This window comes from Syngnathus leptorhynchus, chromosome 19 (genome assembly GCF_054491065.1).
Source record: "Syngnathus leptorhynchus isolate UIUO chromosome 19, UIUO_Slep, whole genome shotgun sequence".
NCBI lineage: Eukaryota > Metazoa > Chordata > Actinopteri > Syngnathiformes > Syngnathidae > Syngnathus > Syngnathus leptorhynchus.
In genome coordinates this window covers 7,331,862-7,352,286 of record NC_141213.1, presented here as the reverse complement: position 1 = coordinate 7,352,286, position 20,425 = coordinate 7,331,862, and the positions used below count along the sequence as shown (strand labels likewise).

At 48.0% G+C, this 20,425-nt stretch overlaps 1 protein-coding gene across 2 annotated transcripts; it reads right to left on the bottom strand.

The window, feature by feature from the left end:
- Window positions 1-49: 49 nt before the first annotated feature.
- Window positions 50-20,300, bottom strand: prex2 (phosphatidylinositol-3,4,5-trisphosphate-dependent Rac exchange factor 2). 2 transcript variants are annotated; one of them, XM_085939257.1, is made up of 41 exons: window positions 20,017-20,300; window positions 16,102-16,173; window positions 15,753-15,875; window positions 15,582-15,686; window positions 15,168-15,269; window positions 14,785-14,946; window positions 13,795-13,928; window positions 13,592-13,695; window positions 13,152-13,301; window positions 12,943-13,084; window positions 12,106-12,206; window positions 11,622-11,725; window positions 11,499-11,548; window positions 10,412-10,487; window positions 10,261-10,333; window positions 10,011-10,153; window positions 9,841-9,933; window positions 9,631-9,779; window positions 9,357-9,442; window positions 9,005-9,141; window positions 8,482-8,599; window positions 8,228-8,412; window positions 8,005-8,166; window positions 7,225-7,447; window positions 6,860-7,067; window positions 6,468-6,647; window positions 6,235-6,329; window positions 6,076-6,158; window positions 5,922-6,012; window positions 5,721-5,849; window positions 5,598-5,639; window positions 5,192-5,289; window positions 4,839-4,982; window positions 4,639-4,741; window positions 4,393-4,536; window positions 4,203-4,329; window positions 3,195-3,261; window positions 2,805-2,995; window positions 1,540-1,642; window positions 546-613; window positions 50-462 (listed from the first exon to the last, which is right to left on the bottom strand). In XM_085939257.1, exons 1-41 carry the CDS (start codon window positions 20,152-20,154, stop codon window positions 417-419), a joined length of 4,851 nt encoding a protein of 1,616 aa, XP_085795383.1. In that variant the 5' UTR covers window positions 20,155-20,300; the 3' UTR covers window positions 50-416. The 2 variants fall into 2 exon arrangements, with proteins under 2 accessions (XP_085795383.1, XP_085795385.1); XM_085939259.1 differs by having other exon boundaries at window positions 4,215-4,329.
- Between the last annotated feature and the right edge of the window lie 125 nt (window positions 20,301-20,425).

Here is a 20,425-nt window from a genome sequence, read left to right as displayed (position 1 = left end):
TAACATACCATGCAACAAAAACCGACAATATTTCATTCTCGGATAGGAATATTTTTTACACGTAGACAGGGTTTTAGTGTATTGTATCATACTATATTGGGGAAACAAAACAAACCTAGCTTATTGGTGCCGCTTACAGTTTGCATAGTCGCGAGCTACCATCGGTGCTAATATGCAATCTATGTGGCTGAAACCTGAGGAATGCAGTTGAAAAAAAACATACGATTGGAAATAATCATCATAAAAATGTATATTTACAATAAACATATAAAGAGTGGAGTTGTTCAAAACACAGGTTGCAAACATTATAAAAATATTAGTATGCTTTTGAAAAATTCTATTTACACGAAAGGCTGGGCATATTTGTATGCTGTGTAAAAAAAAAAAAAAAAATGGGTCTTCATATATGCCATACATTACGGGTCGCCATCAGGGGGCGGAGGCTGGCACAGCTTGTACAACCTGAGGACAGATGAAGTGACGTGACTTTTTCAAGAGATTGCGCACACAGAGTTTGTTTGCACATCTTTTGTCGCCTATTTCACCTCGGCACAGACGACGGCGTCCGATCCCTCACCCCGAGATTCTTGGCGGAGTTCTGAACTCGGGCACCCTGAGAAGAGACGACGAGCAAAAAAGTTTGCTTTTTCTTCCCGTGTTTCATAAAATGGAGTCGTAAGGACTTTTCCAGATGAATGGTGTTTACGTGTTCTTGTTCTAATTAGCATTTTGGCCAGTCAGGAAAATCAAGAGGCTAACGCTCCTGTAGTCAGCACACACTGGTGCGCCGCACACACTGGTGCGCCCCGCACACTGCAGCTTTATTTTGAAAGTTGAGCTGACACACACAAAAAAATAATAACCACACACACACATACACACAATGAAATTACAAGCGAGAGAGCGAGAGCGAGAGAAGGCGCGCGAGCGGTCACGGCGACATTCTACTGATAGCAGGATAGCATCAGCAATTATTCCATTGCCATCACAGCCGGCGGCAGACAAAGATGGCCGCTAACGCCAATGAAAGGATGGCGGGAGATAACGCAAGAAAATGTGAGCTGCCTCTTGAAAATGTCTTCAGACTCCATTGTAAGAGGTGGCTTGATGCTTTCTGTTCTTGTTATCTTTGAGCGGATTACTGATATGAGGACCCTTTGGCGACCTCTTGAGGCCAAGGGCGGAATTACAGCCCAACCTACTAAGTGATCAACTGACATATCCACCGTCCCAATTACCAATGACCTGTACCAGATTGTTACACTGCCAACTCGTGGCCTGGCATGCACATTGAAAACAATTCCATTGGATTTGAAAAACAACATTTTGAACAAGTAAAAGCAATATGTGGCATGGATATGAAGGTGACCTTTAGCGCCATCTTTACATCTTTGTGACATCCGCCGTGAGCTTTTCATTTTCAAGGCTCATGTCAACAAAGCGCATTTGTTATGTTTGGACAACGGCTGGCATTGGGCAATTTTGGCCAAGCCACGGACAAAACGCAATGTCAATATTTGTGCGGCGCGATGGCGTTACCTGTTTCCTCATGACGTCGGTGGCCTGCAGAATGCAGCGAGGCGGCAGCCCGTGGTTGCGGGCTAAGAGGATGGCCTGCTCCAATGTCACGCTCAGAGTGCAGCTGTGGAAAAAAAAAAGGAAAGCAAGAAGAAAAAAGTACTTTTTTGCTTTCCACAACATAACATCTTGAGGAAGCGCTTGTCAGCGCATCTGTTGTGGCTCTTGGGCTGGGATTTGCATTCGTTCCCAAAATGTTTGAAGTGGGGAAAACAGTTGGTGAGTCATTACGTGCGTGCATGCGAGTGTGTGTTGACACACTGAAACACAAGCACATATACATCAATGACAAGTACGCGTAACGGCAACGCAAAGAGAGCGAGCGAGCGGGTGACCTTTCGGCATGAACAAGTCACGCTGGTTTATCGATTGCGAGTCTCTTCACTGCAAATAGAAGTGTCCAAAATGGGCACAGAGCCTGTCGTGCTTGTTGACTGGCTCACCCGAGGGAGGGGTGCGAGAGATTGGAAACCGGGGACTCCAGTTTTCAAAACAAAGTCACGACACATGCTGGGAGCGTGAAAGCCATTCGTCAAGGAGTTCAAATCATAGATTGCACTAACAAATGGAGATCCAAATATTCTGCCGCCTTTCCCTGCCCTAAGTTTTGTCTGGAATCAAACAGGAAGGAATTAAATACAAAGTTGGTCCTCTCACAGTCAATCCAGCGCTATATCCGGCCATCGCTAATTTGCCCCGAGCTGAGCCGCCGCCGTTTCTCAATTGGGCGGCGGGACGGAAATATCCCCATCGTTTGTCACCGCCGCCCGGCTTTCATCTTCCTCCTCGGCCGCCGCGATGACACTATCCATATCTTTCTGTCTGGCTGGCTGGCACGCACACGCACGCACGCGGCCCATTGCGGCATTTGACTGATGATCAAGTCACGCCGGTCTGATCGCGAATGGAAACTTTTGGACACTTTATTAAGCTCACGTGGGTTTGTTTGTGTGACCTTGACTCAAATGGAAAGGTGAATTCCAAGACAATCGTCATATGTGCCATTTATATATCTATGTTTTATTCAACAGTACTGCGACTGTGGAGACTGTGGAGGGAAGCCAAGCATGGAAGTACCAGTGGGCCCAATTAGGCGGCATCAAAGTGAGAGAGAGGTAGACGTGGCCATCAAAAGGCAGGGCAGGCCATGGCAGGGCAGGGCAGCAGGGCTGGGGGCGGGGCACTCAAGGCAGCAGTCGGGCCAATGCTAATGGCGACGCACTCACCGGTGAACGCCGTTGTTGCACATGACCACGTGGGCGGCCCCCAGGCGCGAGCACAGCTCCGAGGCCACCGTCAGCAGGCCTACCCCGGACGCCCCGCAGGCGGTGTACTGGCAGGCGGCGGCGCGGCGGCAGCGGAGGAAGCTCTCCAGCAGACGGCGGAGCTCGTCCACCGCGTTCAGGGGACGCATCAGCTGCAGACAACAACGCCTGTGAGACTTGCCCCCACTAGCTTAATGCGAACAAAAAAAGATATCATTGATGGACGTCGGTAGTGGCAGAAGTCAAGCTATCGGAACACAAACGGTGGCGCAACACGTAGACCGTTGTGCGAGCCCACCCAGTGTCCATTACGATAGCATAATACCGACAGGCGATCGATGAACATTTTACCTTATCTATGAGAGCAGCTTTGGGTGCAGAACTGGGCGGCATGTTGGACCGATCCATGTAGAAAGCCCTGGGAGAGAAGACGGAGTAACACAAATTGGTGTTATAGATGCAAACTCAGCAGAGTGAGACTCCATTAAAATGTGCGTAATCCACTAGCCGGCTAAGAATAGCGACAGTGGGTGTAATAGAATCACACGGGCTTTGACTTCAAGTCATAATGACGTACGTCACGTGTGAACAGGACCGGAGAATAGCGGGAGACTTTTCAGGGTTGGTGCTTTCCACTCGGATCGGGATTTGTACGAAAGCGTCGCGGTCGTACGGGAGCGCGCCAACGAGAGCTGCCGGTTAGCATCCCATAAATCAGTTTCCTGGCCAGGGGCGGGATAACGGCCCGTGTAATTGCTTCAAGACGGCCTCGCCGCTCAGACCGACAATGACGAGAACACGTCTTCCGGACGGTCAGTGTCGTGGTTAACGAGCAGGCTAATTTACACGAGTGAGCGATGACTTTGTTAGCTGTCCGTACTTTGTACGCTAGCTCCACGAAAGACCACCGAATTGGCGCTTCTCTAGATTCTCTGACATTGGTAGCGATGGATAGTCTGGACCTTTCAGACCTTTTTTTGACCTTTGAACGGCTGCCGCTTTTATTTGGGTGTCAACTTCCTATTTTGGCCCATGAAGATTGGGATGCTTTTTTTGTAGATTAGCCGCTGCCATTCAAGGCATGTCAATTGATGATCTCCAATGACAGGGACAACATTTGGCACAAATTAAAAGCCAATAAATCCATGTTTTGTCTCGCGCGGGATGCCGAGACCATAAATCCGGCGGATGCACGACGGCGCCGATGAAGTTACAGCTCTGCAATTAATTCAATGGGCTTGGGCTAGATTTCATGGAGCTTTCTGTTATCTTCCTAGCTTTGGATCGAGTGCTTCAAAGAATGAAGAATGACAAGAGCGTAAATTGTTTGCTGGGTGGGGAAATATTTAAGGCATGCACGTTTTGAACGACCTCAGCCTCTTGTAGTACTGCTTGACTTTGTCCAACGAGGTGGCGTTGATCTGGGCCTGGTACTCCTCCACTGACACATTGTCTCTGTAGTAGTAGCCCTCCATGCTCTCCAATGCTGGACAGTGATGGTGTGTTGAAAATTGGAAACCTTTCCCAAAAAAAAAAAAACCTAGCGTACCTTGCGTGAAGAGCACGGGATGGATTTTGACACCGCCGCCGGCTCTCAGCCGGGCTGGCAATTGAGAGAAGTAAAAATTCTCTAGTTGGAGGAAAACCTTCAGCTGCTGCCTGGTGCCCTCCACGTGGTACCACACGGGCATGTCTGGAAACAAGAGAACATCATAAACTTCCCAAGCTGAGTCTCACAAGTCCAACAACTGGGGAAGAAGAAGAAAAAAAAAAAAGTTGATGGATGTGTACATACTGGCCACTCGGGGTTCTCCTTCAAAGTGCTGGAAGTAGAAGGTGACTTTCTCCAGATCCACCAGCGCCACCTGAGTGTCCTCCAGCATGGCCTGCTCGTCGCTCTAAAAAACAAAGACGGACGGCCTGAATTTGCATATGAATTCCTCAGTTGTTGCATATTTTTGCCACTTTTATTTTTCCAGTCGCTGGCCTTCTCACCAGGTTAGGCGAAAGAAGCGATTGGAAGTGGAAGAGCAACCCTACACTGGCAATCTGCTCCAACCATCGTTTGCTGGCCTCTTGAACCTCCTGCAGGTCCTGGGGGTCCTGCTTCAACTCTGACTCATTGCCTGCACAGTGGAACTGCACACAGAGACAAAAATACAAAATCACTGTTCATAAGAAATACCAGTCAAACAGTGTTGGGTAAATAAATCCAGCTTAAAAAAAAAATACATACATACATATATACATATATATATATATATACATATATATATATATATATATATATATATATATATATATATATATATATATATATATATATATATATATAAAAAACTTGAGACCTGATTGAGAACAGCTAGCAGGTGCTCAGAGAAGGCGCAGACGGCAGCCACCAGCGACTGACAAAAGACCATATCTCGACGCAACTGGATCTCAGAATCTGGAGGGAACACGTTCAATTGGACAAAAGCAATGTCAGTGGGGGCCATCTGAGCATCGCCGCCATTTGTGGTCCGTGGGCGTTAGAAATGCAAAGAAACATCCTGTTAGGGAGCGTCTGCGTTTTATTGCGCCGTTAGACTGATGCGCTTTTGAATTCTGCCCGCCTGCCCGCCGCTGGCTTTATGAGGACTTTTGAATTGTTTAATTACGCGCCATAAAGTCCAATCAAATGTGCCTTTTGGACGCCAAGTTACACATTTCGCTTTTTTTCTGTTGGTGGGCAGACGAGACGGCGAGGAGACCAACCTGTATACTGCAGCAGCACTAAGAGCAGCCTCGTCTTCACCTCTGCAAGAAAATACAACAAATGGCTAAATTGCGCTTCATGGAAGACTTTGAAGGCAGCTTGCGCCAATAAATCAATCCCACCTTCCACAAACTTTGCCACGGTTTGCGTGAGCGTCTGGACGCTAGCGGGAAGGTTCCACGGATCCTGCTTGACGTGGAGACGCAAGCTCTTGGCCGAGTTCATCTCGGCTTCCATCTCTTGCTCAAACTCTGACACACAAAATCCAAAGTGATATACATAAGTAGCTGTACGTTAGCTTAGCATTTAGGTGTTTCCCGAACCTTGAAAGCCTCTCCCGGGCGTGAAGCACTTGGTTTGCTCGAAAGCCCGTGCCACCAGTGCTCCTCGCAGCATGCTGGTGATGGAGTCCACCTGGGGGAGAGTTGAGGAGAAAATGTCTGTCTCTCATGATGGACAAGCTCTCTCTCTTCTCACCTGGGTGAAAAGGTGCTCCAGGAAGCTGTGAAGCTTCTTCTGCTGTTCATGAGACAGCCACACGCTGGATGCCACCTCTTCGCCTGAAATGACATAAGCCGGGTTTCGTGTCGGGTGTGGTTCATGAATGAGGATGGCGCTTTGGCTGGCAGCCCGAACCCGAGTCCATCTCGTCGCTGTGGACGTAGGAGCTGCAATGGCTGCTACAGATGCTGGTGAAGGAGGCGATGGAATTCCTGTTACTGTTACAGTCACTGTCATCGGGCGGGGGGCGAGGAAGTAAAAGGACAACATGTTTGTTAGAAGATTGAAAAGATGAACTATATTGAAGTGTGCTACGTGGGCTCCCTCTAGTGGAAGCGCAAAGGATTTACTGACAATGTCTTCCTTACCTGTACGAGTCCCGGTTGCTGATGGTGTCGTGGCCCGAGTCTTCCTGCTCGTCCCCCGCCACGTTGAAGCACACTTTCTTCCCGTTTCGCTCGCCCTTGTCGTTGTCGCTCTCGGCCGATACGAAACTCTCCGGGCTCTTGGCCTCCGTCGCCGGCGGGTACGTGATGGACGATAGGAGGCTGAGTAGATGATTACAACTAAATGATCTTCTCTTCTCCTTGCAGGGAGAGACACCCTCATTGGGGCCCACTCGTAGTAGAGTGGCATTCCACGGAAACGCCCTATGAACCCTGCAATTGGCTAATCCAGACCCGAAGGGACGGCTGAGGCGGAAGGTGACCAAGGTCGGATCAAAGCCTAGCGTTGTTTACTACGGGGCGACGCAACTCACTGGTGAATATGTCCGCCGTGCGTCTCCGTCTCCTTGACGACGGTGTCCAGCTTGTCCAGGAGCTTCTGGTAAGCGTCCAGGGTGAGGAGGTGGTCCTCTCGGAGCAGGAAGCGCAGGCCGTGGCCCTCGGTGCGACCCAGGCTGTGTCCCAAGGGGGCCGCCATGGAGGTGATGGTGTGTTGGATGTGGACCATGGGGCTCAGCTTACCTGGAGGAACAGCGGAAGCACGATCGTAGTCAAAAATTGCTTCAGCCCTGACACCCTTCCTCTATGAACCAGGAAGTAGCCAGCTAGCAAACACACCGCTGTAAAAGCATTTATGAACAGACTTTATTGATACACGTTGTCCATGAAGCCTCCTCACCCTGCTCAGCAGCATATCGCCCGCCTTTCTCCGGCGTGCTCTTGCGGTTGTCCAGCTGCACCCCGAAGGAGCTTCCCAGGGAGGCGGTGGTCTTGGGGTAGGACACCTCCATGGTGTTGACGTGACAATTGGTGGGGCAAAAGTCGCTGCTGTGCAGGGGGGACACCTTGCCCTTGGCCTGCTTGAAGGTAGGCCAGGCCCTGTTCTTCAGCACTCGGGCAAACTGCAAACACAACAAAATTGAAGCAGTTGCAGAACATTACAGCTCCACCGGAAGGAATTCATGATTGAAAAATAGCTTTCTTATGATGGGAATCACAGACAGATGGACGTGGTCGTAATTGTTCTCACATTGAGTCGCTTCAAGGAAATTGGAATGATGCAACACAAAGGACACACTGAGAAGGTTTCTTGTTGTTTTCATGCTATTAGAATGAAGCTACTAATACGGATCATTGATGTGATCGTGATGGACGACGTGAGGACCGCAAGTCCAATTTCAGGCCTGCCCTTGTGTCATTTCCTTCCCTGCTGACATTCCTTGCCCCCCCCCCTCACCCCCACTCCCCCTTTCCGTGTTCTTGAGAAGGAATGTGACATGTTACATAAAAGAGGCCTGCTTGTGGCTGTGCTATTTATAAAATGACTGGTAATTAATGCAAGACCAGTTTCAACTCAGAGTCCTTTTTATGTCTACAGACATACGGCATTGTATTATATGGACAAAAATATTGGGACACGGCATATTTCTTTATGAGGTTGAATATTTTGGAGAGTCACCTTTCTATAGTTGGTGATGCGTCGGTTGATGTGCTCCACCCTCTCGGCGCACAGCGCATCAAATGGCGTCCGCAGCTCCTCGGGCACGACGTCACCGCCGGAAGTCAGCTTACCGCACGTCCGCACCAGCGTGTCGTCGTTATGCGCCAGAGCTTCCAGGATCTACGCAGGTGCACGTTGAAGGCGTCTTTGCACGTGTTGCTTCATTCAATGAAGCCAATACCTTGGCAGTGAGGCTGAAGAAGCCTTTGGGCTCCAGCATCTTCTCCAAGACGTGACACTTGATGCCGGCCGTGCTGTCGTAGTCGTACGCCACGCCGTACTCCAGGTGCACGTTGTCCACCGTGAGGCTCACGTGCTCCTTGTTGCCGTCCATGATGGCGATGGTGTTGAACTTGTCCATGGCCTCTGAGACACAGCACATTGTTACTGCTAATGCTAACTGCAAAGCGTTTTTGTCCGGGGTATAATAAACACCTTCAACTTTGCACTCAAAGACGTCGGCGTTGTCCTCCAGGGTGGCCTTGCGGTTGCTCCTCTGGTTGTCCTCGTGGGCGCTCTCGCTGTTGTTATACACCCACTTGATTGTATCTTGCTACATTGGCCAAGAGGAGAAAGATTTTCATCTCTTGTCCAAATAGCTCTGGTTCCATTTGACCGTACAAACACTATTGGCATGTCACGGTGGTGCGTCTGCTCTGCTCTGCTCTGCTCTGCTCTGCCCACACCCAAAACCCCAAAGTGTCTTTCTGGCCAAGGTTGACATGCTTTGCTCTGTGCTTGGGCAAGCAGGGCGGTCGGTTCCCATATGTCTTGATTTAATATCCACCATATGTATGTATGTATGTATGTATCGTGCTTGAAAAATCCCAAGAAGCCAGACTCAAATCAGAATGTCTCTCTTCATACTTTTCAACCACTAACATTGTTTCTGTAGCATCTTCATGTTTTGTTGTCATGTGGCCGATCCAACTTTTTGATTTTGATTTTTTTTTTATACCTGTGAGGGTCGCCTGTACTTGCGGCACGCCGTCACGTGAGCGATGACGCTGGCGTGGCTCTCCTTGCTTACATTGATGCCGTTCACCTTGATGATGCACTGACCCGGGTGCAGCCCGGCCATGGCCGCCACCGTACCTGGCGGGGAAGGAGATGGTCAACATAGAAAAGTAAACGTGTTCCGCATCCTGTACGATGAGGAAGGTTGGAGAGGAGGGAAGTTGTTTATCTGGAGGGACGTGATTGACAAGACAAAAAACCTTGCGTACCAACCTCGACGGCCTTCCTAACATGCTGCGTTAGCTTAGATGAGCACAACGTGGCAGATTACGCAACGCGTCCTTTTATTTTACCTCTTCCGACGGCGTGAACCACGGAGGGGCCGAAACCGCGAATCTGGAAACCCAAACCGTCCACCGAGTCGGGAATCTTCACAGTCCTGGAATTAGAAATAAGAATTGAAAGTATTAGGATATCATTGACCTGCTTGTGTTGCTGCACCGTTTGTGTTCAAATTGGAATTGAAAACCGTCACGATTTAAGCCAATCAAAGTTTTTTTTTGTCCAGCCAAGCGCTCCTTCTTTCAGCCTGTTGTTGAAATCACAAGACGTAAAAATCAGACATACTCCCTGGGCTTGGTGCTGACCAGGACCCGGAGCGGCCCCTTGCTGAGGAAACACCGCCTGAGGAGAAGGGCCACTTCCGAGAAAGGCCTGAGAAACACCAGGTCTCCGTTGATGGCAAACAGCTTCTTCCCCACCTCCAGGCCGGCCATCTTAGAAGGCCATCACGTTGAGTTTCCACAATGCTTCATCTGCACTCATTTGTGCTCTCACCTCTGCAGGTGAGCCCTTCTCCACCGACTTGATGATGGGCAGCCTGTTCCTCTCCTCCAGCGTGAATCCGTAGCCTGCGTCACTGGGTCTTATCTGAAAGAAGAAAAAGCTCAGTGGCTCAGCGTCACAAAGCCTGGAGTGTGGCGGCAAGTCGGGATGCCCTCGCTCACCAGGAGACACTTGGAGATGACGTTCTCCACTATCTTCAGGTCATGCTTCACCGGCTTGTGTTTGGTGTTGGAGCCCTCCATCTCCTCGTCGGCAAAGAAGCGAAAGAGCAGCGGCTCGTCCTTGAATTCGCTCTTCTCCAGCACTGATTGATGAATGCAAAAATGCTCATGTTGAGAGAAAGGATGTGGTAGAACCGTCCGACACGTTTCCAGGAGGTCCGACTGTAACTCCGAGGAGCGCTTTATTTACCGTGATGCATGAATCCATTGTCGCATAGCTCGACTCCCAAAATCAGCGCCTCCTCTCTTGTTCTGCAGTCGCCCTGCGAGAAACACAACAGACGTCTTCTTATTCGCCCACTAAAAGCCATTTTGCTCAATAAAAACAAGAGAAGCTGTACCTGGGCTATAAGCCAATCGATAAGCTTGTTGGCCATCACCACCGATTTGTACGTCCTCAAGTGGTAATCCTTGTCTCTGTGAATGGATGAAACACAACTTTTTACAGCCAAACGGAATCATTTTCTCCTTCTTCCTTTTGTGCTGGACAAACTGAAGGACGACATCAGCACTAATGCTGTATAATCCTGATAATAAATGACCAGAAATAAAAGTGGATGGATGTCATGGTGGTAAATGAGTCCACGTTCTGGACAATTGGCGACAGGAAAACAACATTCCAGTATGAGTGAGTGAGCGAGCGAGCGAGGGCCCCAGCAGTGTTTGGTCCCGGGGGTACCCTCAGCACACACCCCTCCCCCTCCTCAGTGTTGCCAGAGACACAAACAGAGCCGTGACTTTCCCATGAACAACGGGCCCCCCCCCCTTGGCGCAAGGGCCAAGTTACAGCCCCCCGGGAAAAATCCAGTACAACTGCTATGACTTTGCACCACACTCATGAGGAGATTGCTGCTTATTGTGTTATGTAACTCGATGCATCTGGGACGAGCCAGCCAAAAGCGTCCCCCCCCCCCACCCTCCCGTGCCCTGGCCCGCTGAATAGGAGAGCCTGTCACCAGTGATAAATGGGGGGCAAACTGCGGTCTGGTGAGCACCCATATGTCCAGTGCGAGGAAACAGGCTGAGGGGGGCGGGGAAAAAAAAAGAGGTTGTTGGCAATTTGCTGTGCAAAGAGAAAATGGCCTATTACAGGATAGTCGTTTGTTTGGTCGTCGGCAGGATCGCTCCCAAAACTACTCGACCGACCGATTTCAGGCCAAGGATAAATCTCGTCATTTTCTTCTGACGGTAGATCGGACATGCTTGTTTTGTGACCCCCTGAGGCCGGATTACTGTAATTCTCGATTAGAAGGCTTCTCAGAAAAGAGCATTTCCGCAATGCTTTGGGGATGAGTTGGCGCATAGGCCGAGGAAAGATTTTCAGGAGTGCTTCTGTCTGTGTAAGTGTGTGTGTTATAAAATGGGAGTGCTACAATACATAGTAGTATGTCAAACGTCAGCATTCGAACGCTGTCGAATTGAATTCACCTGATGACGGGAGTGAAGAGGCTGTGAAGCCGACAGAAGAGGCGAACGCCCTGCAAACCAGATGAAAACCAAGCCGCTTCATTTTCATCAAACTCTTCCTTTTCCAATCATCGGGCGGGTTACCTTGGATATGACGTCGTGCATGTCGCTCCTGGGATGGTAGGTGCCGTCGTCGTAGCGAAAGCGATACAAGACTGGCTCGGCTTTGAACTGGTGCTTGTCGGTAACTGAAAAAGGAAATCAAACTTTTAGAGATGGATATGATGTTGTTTTTCCCACACGCTCATTTTCCTCCGAGGAAGCAATAAAGGGCCGCTGAGTGTGTAAGAGACGCTGAAGAAACACATTGCAGCTTGAGCCTCATGAGCTAAACACACAGGAAGCGTGCCACTCAAACACGAAATGAATGCTCATAATAATCCCCGACAGAAACAATCGCAATGGCCTCCGTCCGTGCGACGCCTCGTTAAATGCGCGAGTCAATTGGAGCGTGCCGGTTGGAGGTTCGCGTCAGCAACATGCGCTACGTTTGACAAGAAAATGTAGACTGGAGCAATAGTTGCTCATTTGGTTGGATTTGCCAGGGGCAGAAGCTGCGGTGAGCGACCGTGGTGGATGATGCCATTCTCCAGCAGGGCCTGACCGAGGTGGACGCCCTCCTCCGGGTTGCCCGTCTCGCCCATTTCCATCAGCCAGGATACAAACTCACTGAAGAGAGACAGAAATAAAGATTGGATGGATGTGAAATCCTGCACGAGTGGCGCGACGACAAACACGCCGGCTAATCTGATGGCTTCGTTCTGCCGTGATTTCATCCTTGGCGTTCCTCGTCTGACCGCACCAGCCAAACAAACACGACGCTCTTCTCGAGCGCTTGGCCGGCTCCACAATCATGTCCGATTGTAAACCGTGAAGGAAGAGAAGATGCAAGGACGTTCTCATGCCCTCAGGAACATAAATGGCACCGGCGTATGTTTTGTCAACTTGTCAAAGTAAAAAGCACAAGTCTCTACTAAAGTGACAAGCAGATGGTGGCTAACCAATTAGCCAATAACCTTCTGGACTCACAAAAGATGGAAAGAAATAGTTGTAGCATGAAGGAATGATGCATTTTCCCACGTGTGGTTAAAGGTTATTTCAAACATGACAAATTCCAAGTGTTTGGAGTGATGACCGGTAATAACGGCGGCGCTACAATAACACCGCAGTTATTTTTAAGAAAGGACATAGCTGCGGCAGAATTTACACGGCACGGCGGTTTGAGAATGAGCAACGACCACGTCGTCCTGCAAGCTGGCGGAAAAACAATGTGCACTGATGAGGGACGCTTGCCAACGCTAACACTCAATGTTAGCTTGTGAAGTAAGCTGTCGTTGTTATTTTGGAAGCTTGTTCCATTGGCCCTGTTATCAGCTGACTTATCGGCAGATTTGGGGAATCTCACCTTCCAAGGAAGCACTTTGGAAAAGTGCTGAGCTTGCGTTTGCGGTCTTTGATGAGGTGTCCTCGGCTCATCAGCTGGTAGAGCTTCTCCCCCTTCTCGGACACCATCAGCCACGTGTCCTGCTCCATGCCCAGCGTCAGACCTACGGAGGCACACGCATACATAGCATGTGGGCAAATGTATTGGGACAGCTGGATCTTGTGACGTACCTTTGCGACGTTCCCGCTCCTTCATGATGGCCTCCAGCCACTCGTGCTTCTCCTCCGCCGTCTTGGCCATACACACAAACCACTTGTTCTTGGCCGTGTTGTGGATCTTCCAGCCGTTGTTGACGATGTTGCCGGAGCTGTGGTAGTCGGCTGCAAGGGGGCGGGGGGGTTAGTTATTGACCACCGGGACCGTGTGTGGTCCATCCGAGCATGGCAAACATCAGCAGTATGCGTCTGGCGTTATTTTGAAAATAGCTCAAGGTCATTTTATCAACCTCTGACAGCAAGTGTGCGCTTGGCAGAAAGCAAAAAACTGTCTTCATGATATGTTATCCCGCCTGCGGTGTTGGCAGGACACCCACAAGATGCCTGCCGCGTCCATCATAGAGAGAAAGCCAGTTTGGGAAATGAAGGGCTTCTACTAAAATCAAATAAGAGACCTGTTCCGTCGTCCACGTTCTCCACTTCCATCACTTCCGTGTTGATTCTGCCTCTGAACAGGTAGCGAGGAGCCTCCGTGGTGGCTTTGCTGTTTTTCAAACGTCTTGGGAGACAACAGAAATGGCCAGTAACAGCTTTTGTACCAGACCACGCGGGAAAAGAAGTCAACAACATGAACAAGAGCAGACTGGAAGCCAGTCACCTGTTTTTCTTCTTGCAGTAGACCAGGAGCTTGTCAAACAGGAAGAAGATCCTCTCCTGCACGTTGCCGGCGGAGATCTTCAGCAGGACGCCGTGCATGAGCATCTCCGTGCACGTGTCGGTAATATTGGAACCCTGACGACACACGTGTTAAACAGACTTTGGAATATTGAATATTCACACATGGGGAAGAGTGGAGATTACAAAGGCCCGCCCGGCCGGCCTTTCCGGTCCAATCTCTGGGGTGAGAAAAAAAACAACAAAAAAAACACACACACACACCGCTTCCTCTTCAATTGGTGTCCATAGAATAACATCCTGTGTGTGTGTGCGTGTGCGTGTTATACGGAATCAGGAAAACGTCTTTTCCCTCACCTTGCCTGTTCCCGGGTGAGTTGGCGTGCCACGTTTGATTGGCAGCTAAAAATAACCGTAGCGCCACGCAAGTCTTTTTAACATCCAATAAGGCCAAGCAGATGTTCAAGTCATTTTGTAGGACCAGACGCTCCCTTAAACACGCACTTTGCTCAAATTAGCATTGGCACGCTATTATTCCATGTTCTATCTTCATGTTTGGTCCTTTCAAAAGGAAGCAGATTTATTTTATTTTTTTTCATTTCAAAAATCTGGATTTGAAAAGTCATGAAATCTGTATAATTTTGAGAATCGCCGAAAGCTGACATTTCAACGGAGGGGGGGTAGACTTTTTCTATCCACAGTGCACGTGTTTAATGAGCTCGCGCCCTGACAAGCGTTCCAACAGCTGTTTAGTTATTTTGATGGCACCGTCATTCCTTCCGTCATAAAAGCAAAGCAGACCATAAAAGCATCATTTCGTCTCATTTCTCATTTCCTCTTCCCGCCAGAAATAATAAGCTAAGATGTGGATGACCAAACAGTGAAAAGTTATTTGAAGTGACAAATGTGGCATCTGGAGGCAGGCGCCCACCGCCTTTTTTTTGCGCCACTATTCACAGATGTTGAAACACACCTCCCAGCCTTCGATGTGCGACTGCCACTCTTCCAGGAGCTCCAGTTTTTCCATCTGCCGCTTGGCTTCGTTGATGCCGGAGCACACGGCCTTCATCACCTGCAGCGATTCCTGCACCGCCGCATAGTCTTCGTGCTTCTTGGGCGTCCGCTTAAGGAGCTCCTGACAAAGACAGGGGAGGGAGTTTGATTGTATTTTTGTGTTAAACTCCCATTTCCACAAGACAAGACCTGACAGCATCCCGGCGGTGTCAAATGACCTCATTCGTCTTACACGTGCGCATGCGTTTGGACAAACCCTGGACAGGTACGAAGCGAAACCTCACAGCCGGCCGGAGCTGATTGATTTTTGCAGAATACCATTTGGAATTTGCTGAAACTCACTCGGAGCAGCAAGGGGTACTTGCAGATCCTCTGAATGGGAGCCAGCAGGTAGCCCTCCAGCGGCACTTCGGTGTTCTTCCGCCCTCCCAGCAACATGCAGTTCTGCATGAGACACAAACCTAGCTGAGAGGGGAATCCAACTTTTCCTTCCGCCTCTGTGACGCTCCCCTTGTGGAAGTCTCCCGGAGCGCGGCAGGAAGTGGAAGTCCTCCCACGCTCATCAGCTGTCTGGCTCACTCAAACGCAACACAACGGCTTGTTAATGTTCTGACACGGCAGTGGTTACTCAACGTTCACGCACGGCTGCACAATGGACACCAAAACCCGTGTTGCTGTCAAAACCTTCCTTCATCATGACACGCCAAAATATTCAAGAACAAAGCACATCACGTGCCACTTTGTCCTCTCACCCACCAGCAAGCACGTACGGACGCTGCGGATCTTGTTGAGCTCCAGCAGCAGCCGTTGCGCCTTCTCGTGATTTCCGCAGTATTCGTCGTAAATCTGGAAACGCCGCCTCTGCAAAGTCAACGCAAATGTTGTACATCTGATTGTTTTTTGGGGACTCAGAGAGTCAGCGCTCACAAAGTGCAAAAAACAGCGTCCGACGACATGGTGAGCGTGCAGGTCGGGCTGCAGCAGCTCCTCCACCATGGACAGGAAGTCTTTGTGCACCGTCAAGATGTCCCCAATGTTGGAGAACAACATCTGAGAGGAGTCAATGAAGAAAGAGTCTGGGATCAAGATGGCGAAGCAAAACTCAAGCACGCGGCTTTGTCATGCCCGCTTTAATCTGCTCATTGAAAACATCAAGAGGAGAAATTCAATCCTCCAAATGGAGAGAGCGCTGGCATTTTCAAGAGCCCTGCCCTGTCAAATTTGTTGTATTGATTTTTTTTCCCCCCGGAAAATGGGTTGATTAAAGTCTCCTCACTTTGACCGTTTCCTCCGTGATGTTTTTGTCCATTTTGGTGGCAGCGTATTGGTTCAGTCGATGCAGGAACACCTGGAAGAGGAAAATAGGTTGACGTCATTACAACTCAAATTGAAAACAAAAGATGTTTTAAAAACTATAAATACTGCATATCTATGATAACAAACTTGAATTGAATTCACTTTTGGGAAAAACAAGCAATCGTGTCAGTTGATTACAGAAAAACACTTCAGAGGAAAACTCAAACAGCGAGTGATGGAATTTGGGGTTTTTTTTTTGGGGGGGGGGCAAAAAAGGAGGCTACTTCAGGCTCTTTGTTGCACTCCAATTGGCAGATTAGCATTCCGCGGCCAACCTCGCCTCGCTTCGGAACTCTCCGACACTAGCATGCCATTAGCAAGTCTAATATGTACAAACACGGAGGAGTACACGGCCCTCGACAGGGCCCGAGCGGCGGAAGGTCCGCTTCCTGCTAGCGTCAAACAATGGCCAGAAGAAAATGTCAAATCACATTTATCCTCATCAAAATAGATATAATATACATCTATATATAGTAAAATGTATTTGATTTTTAAAATAAACAGTACTACTAAGCATGCGAGACGTTTTTGAAGTTTACTGCTGGTCCCTGCTCGCTATCATCATCATTATGAAATGAATTCACAGTGTATGTTATTTCTGGAATAAAGTCCGAGGGAGGGGAAAGAAAACATGCTCCTTTTGAGGAAAAACAGCAAAGCTCATTTGGTTAAAAGTGAAACCCTGGAAGACATCCAAGACGGCAAGCTGACTCATTGGATTTATGGACCCGGGCCGACTGTGAATCCGAGCCCATTTTCAGGACGGCCCATAAATATACACTTCATTTGCCTAATTGCGTTGTGCTTTTAATTGACTTTTTTTATTCACTAGCGGCGAAGCAAAGCGCCGATTGTTTGCATCCGCCACTTTTCTGAACCCCGACAATGGATCCAGGTTGTCTGAATCCCGAGTAGCACATCATCGGTGACGCTCTTCCGACCCAGCGTTGACACTTTCAAAGAAGCAACTGTGCTTGACTTTCAAATCCAAATGAAGAGAGTGTGCGGTTGTGCTCCTCTGAGCTCAACGTGGATTTCTCCGCTCCTTGCTTGAAGCAGGAAGCGTGCAGCACAATGTAAAAGATGGGCAGGGCCAGGAAGGAAGGAAGGAAAGAAAGAAAGAAAGAAAGAAAGAAAGAAAGAAAGAAAGAAAGAAAGAAAGAAAGAAAGAAAGAAAGAAAGAAAGAAAGAAAGAAAGAAAGAAAGAAAGAAAGAAAGAAAGAAAGAAAGAAAGAAAGAAAGAAAGAAAGAAAGAAAGAAAGAAAGAAGGAAGGAAACCCTGCTTGACAAATTCTCTCTGAGACAAAAGAAGACAAAAAATGGCCGGGAAGCGCTGGATGGTCTTTTAAGCCAAGCACCTGAAACTCTTGAATAAATTGTTTCAAGACATGAATATATATATATATATATATATATATATATATATATATATATATATATATATATATATATATATATATATATATATATATATATATATATATTTTTTTTTTTTTTTTAGGTCTCCATCCCTTCACAGGCCATTACTACAGATGACAAAATCTGCCTGGCAACAGATGGCTGCCAGAGCATCAGGAGGCTTTTGGGTCTTATTTAATTTCACATCAAGGCTGTGTTTGTGAAAAGCAAATCAACCCATGCCAACTGCGCTTTGTAGTCAGGCCAAGGAAAACGGGCAGCTAAGGGAGCGCTTAAACGCCTCACATAAACCTCGCCATACTCATTATTTTCATGTCATACATGACAATGGCAAAGGCCTGCAACGCACAATGTTTACGTAATGTCTTTTTTTTTTTCTAGCTCATTCCGCCAAGTATAAACACAAGCGCCCACTGTCTCCAGTTATAATTAGTCTTTATGTAACATCCAAACCTATTTGGGACATCTCTCGTAACCTTTTTTAGTACCACCAGGATTTTCCGCCAGCTATTTTTGTGCACGAAAAAAGATAAAGGTTCCGGCCCCCCTGTGAACATTTTTAAAAGCTCCACTTCCACCTCTTGGGGTTTTGATCATCATTACCGAGCACCGATACAGCTCGTATTTATTTATTTATAGAAAACTTTTTTTTGAACAATCGCATTTTGTTGCTGCTGTCAGGGAGGATTTACTGCATGTCAGATTTTGTTGTGCATTTAGTATCGGTGGCTCGCATCGGCGCTCTCAACGAGTACCCGATACATTCAAATGTGATGTGGAAAAGTCACTCATGAAGTCCTAGCGTAGAGTAGGCTCAATTTTAATATCCCTGTTTTGATCTTGGACACAAGTGTGTGTGTAGGGTTGCTCAAGGAGGTGAAAGGCAAAAGTGCAGGGTGGGTCACAGAGAGTGGACGCTGGCCAGGAGGCTCTGTGGAACTGGTTTTGGAAAGGGCACTTCCTGTGGGAGGAATTCCTCAGAGATTTCGGAAATGCTGTGGAACAATGAGGGGTTGCCCCCTCCTCACCAGAAAAAAAAGCAAATATACCAACAAACTACAGTGGCCCCTAAATTTGGAATGACTAAGAATTGAATTCACCTGTTTCAGGCCCAAAAATCTCCCCACTTCAAATAATCGGTACTTAATGGTGTGGGGAAAATATCCCGACTCCAACATTTCTGAATCTCCTTCCGCACTCATTTCCCTGAGCATCTGCCAGCCCCGGCCGGTTAAGCGCAAGCCCTTTTTATATAGATTCTCGTCTGGACGCATCCGGCACCGGCGTTTCCGGCCAGAACAGACTCGCCTTGTAACGGAGCAGCCAATCCCCCCCAAATGAATTCTGGTGGAGATAAAACGGAGCGAGGAGGCGGAGGACACACACACACACACACACGTTTGCAAACGCACATCATTACACACACTCTCTGATGGCTCTTCTAAGAAAGGCCAGATTGCGATCCACCCCATCCCCACTAGTCCCAAATATGAGCTCCATTAGAAACATGTGGGCCTGAGATAGCAATACAAAAGAAGACTGAGCCTTCTATGGTGTCTTTTTTCCTGCCTAATATTGCGATTGCAATTCAAAGTGTTCAGTATTCTTCAAAAGTATTGCTTAACAAACAAAATGGAGGAGAAAAAACATTGGAAAAACGATTTACAGGAAGAAAAAAATGCAACAAAATCTGGCCCTATTATGGGACTCAAAAGATGATGTGTCTTAACAAATTGTGGGTGTGCAGAAGAAGGATCACACAATATAAATGCGTGTAAATAATGATTGTATCATAGCACAGTTCCACAGTTCTTTTCACGGGTGCACACGTCACATATGGACAATCTAAAGCACAAGGCTGCAGAAAAGCGCTTTCAATAGACGGAGAAAATAAGAGATTCCCAAACGTGTGTACAATATACGCACCTCCAAGTGTTTTTTGGTCACATATGAGGATGCTGTGGATCACTGCAAAGCACACTTTAGCGCATTTGCTGACATTTTGGCTCAGTTAAAATAATAATAGGAGCCTTTCCAAACTTGTTGATACCATGCGCACCCCAAGTGTTGTTGTTGTTTACATACGGGGATGTGTGTCTTTTGTCTTGTCAAAATTTTTTTCTCAACTCGTGGATGTTGACACCCTGTTTGTGATAAAAGAACCAAAAAGTGATTGAAAAAAGGAAACAGAATGAACTTAGTACAACTATCGTGGATGTTGTTGTTGTTTTTTTCAAATAGAGCTATCTCTTTTTATTTTGTTGTTATTTCACTGCATTTCAAGCTCCACTGATGCTGACTTGATGAGCGAAGCACCTGCAAAGTGCACCGTGATACCTCGTCGTACACGGCAGCCAACTTGTCACAACATGCGTGTAAACACTTCCTTTGGCCCATATTTTCAAGTCCAACTCACCGAGAGGAACTCCAGGGTGGCGACATAATCCCGTTCCGTCTTCAAAAGCTCGTTGAGGACGCACACTCGCAAGCGGAGCTGCTTGTCCAAATCCTTCCCGCTCTCACTTCTGTGTTCGCTTCTACTCTCCTCTGTCATGGTATCAAAAATAAAAGCCAAACAAAAGGAAAATTACATCGTGTCTGCTTAGCAGCAATTGAAAGTAAGCAACAAAGTAGTACAAAGTGGTGAAAGGTGACGCGTCAAAAAGATGCGAGCCCATGTGACTTGCACACAGCTTTAAAGAGTCGGGCTCACTTGGACGCTCTAAATGCTCCTCAAGCGACCATTGATAAACAAGGTCGCTTCCGGGAACGCTTTCAAAGTAAACTAATGTCGATTTCGAACGGATTTCATGCTGGCGTATGTT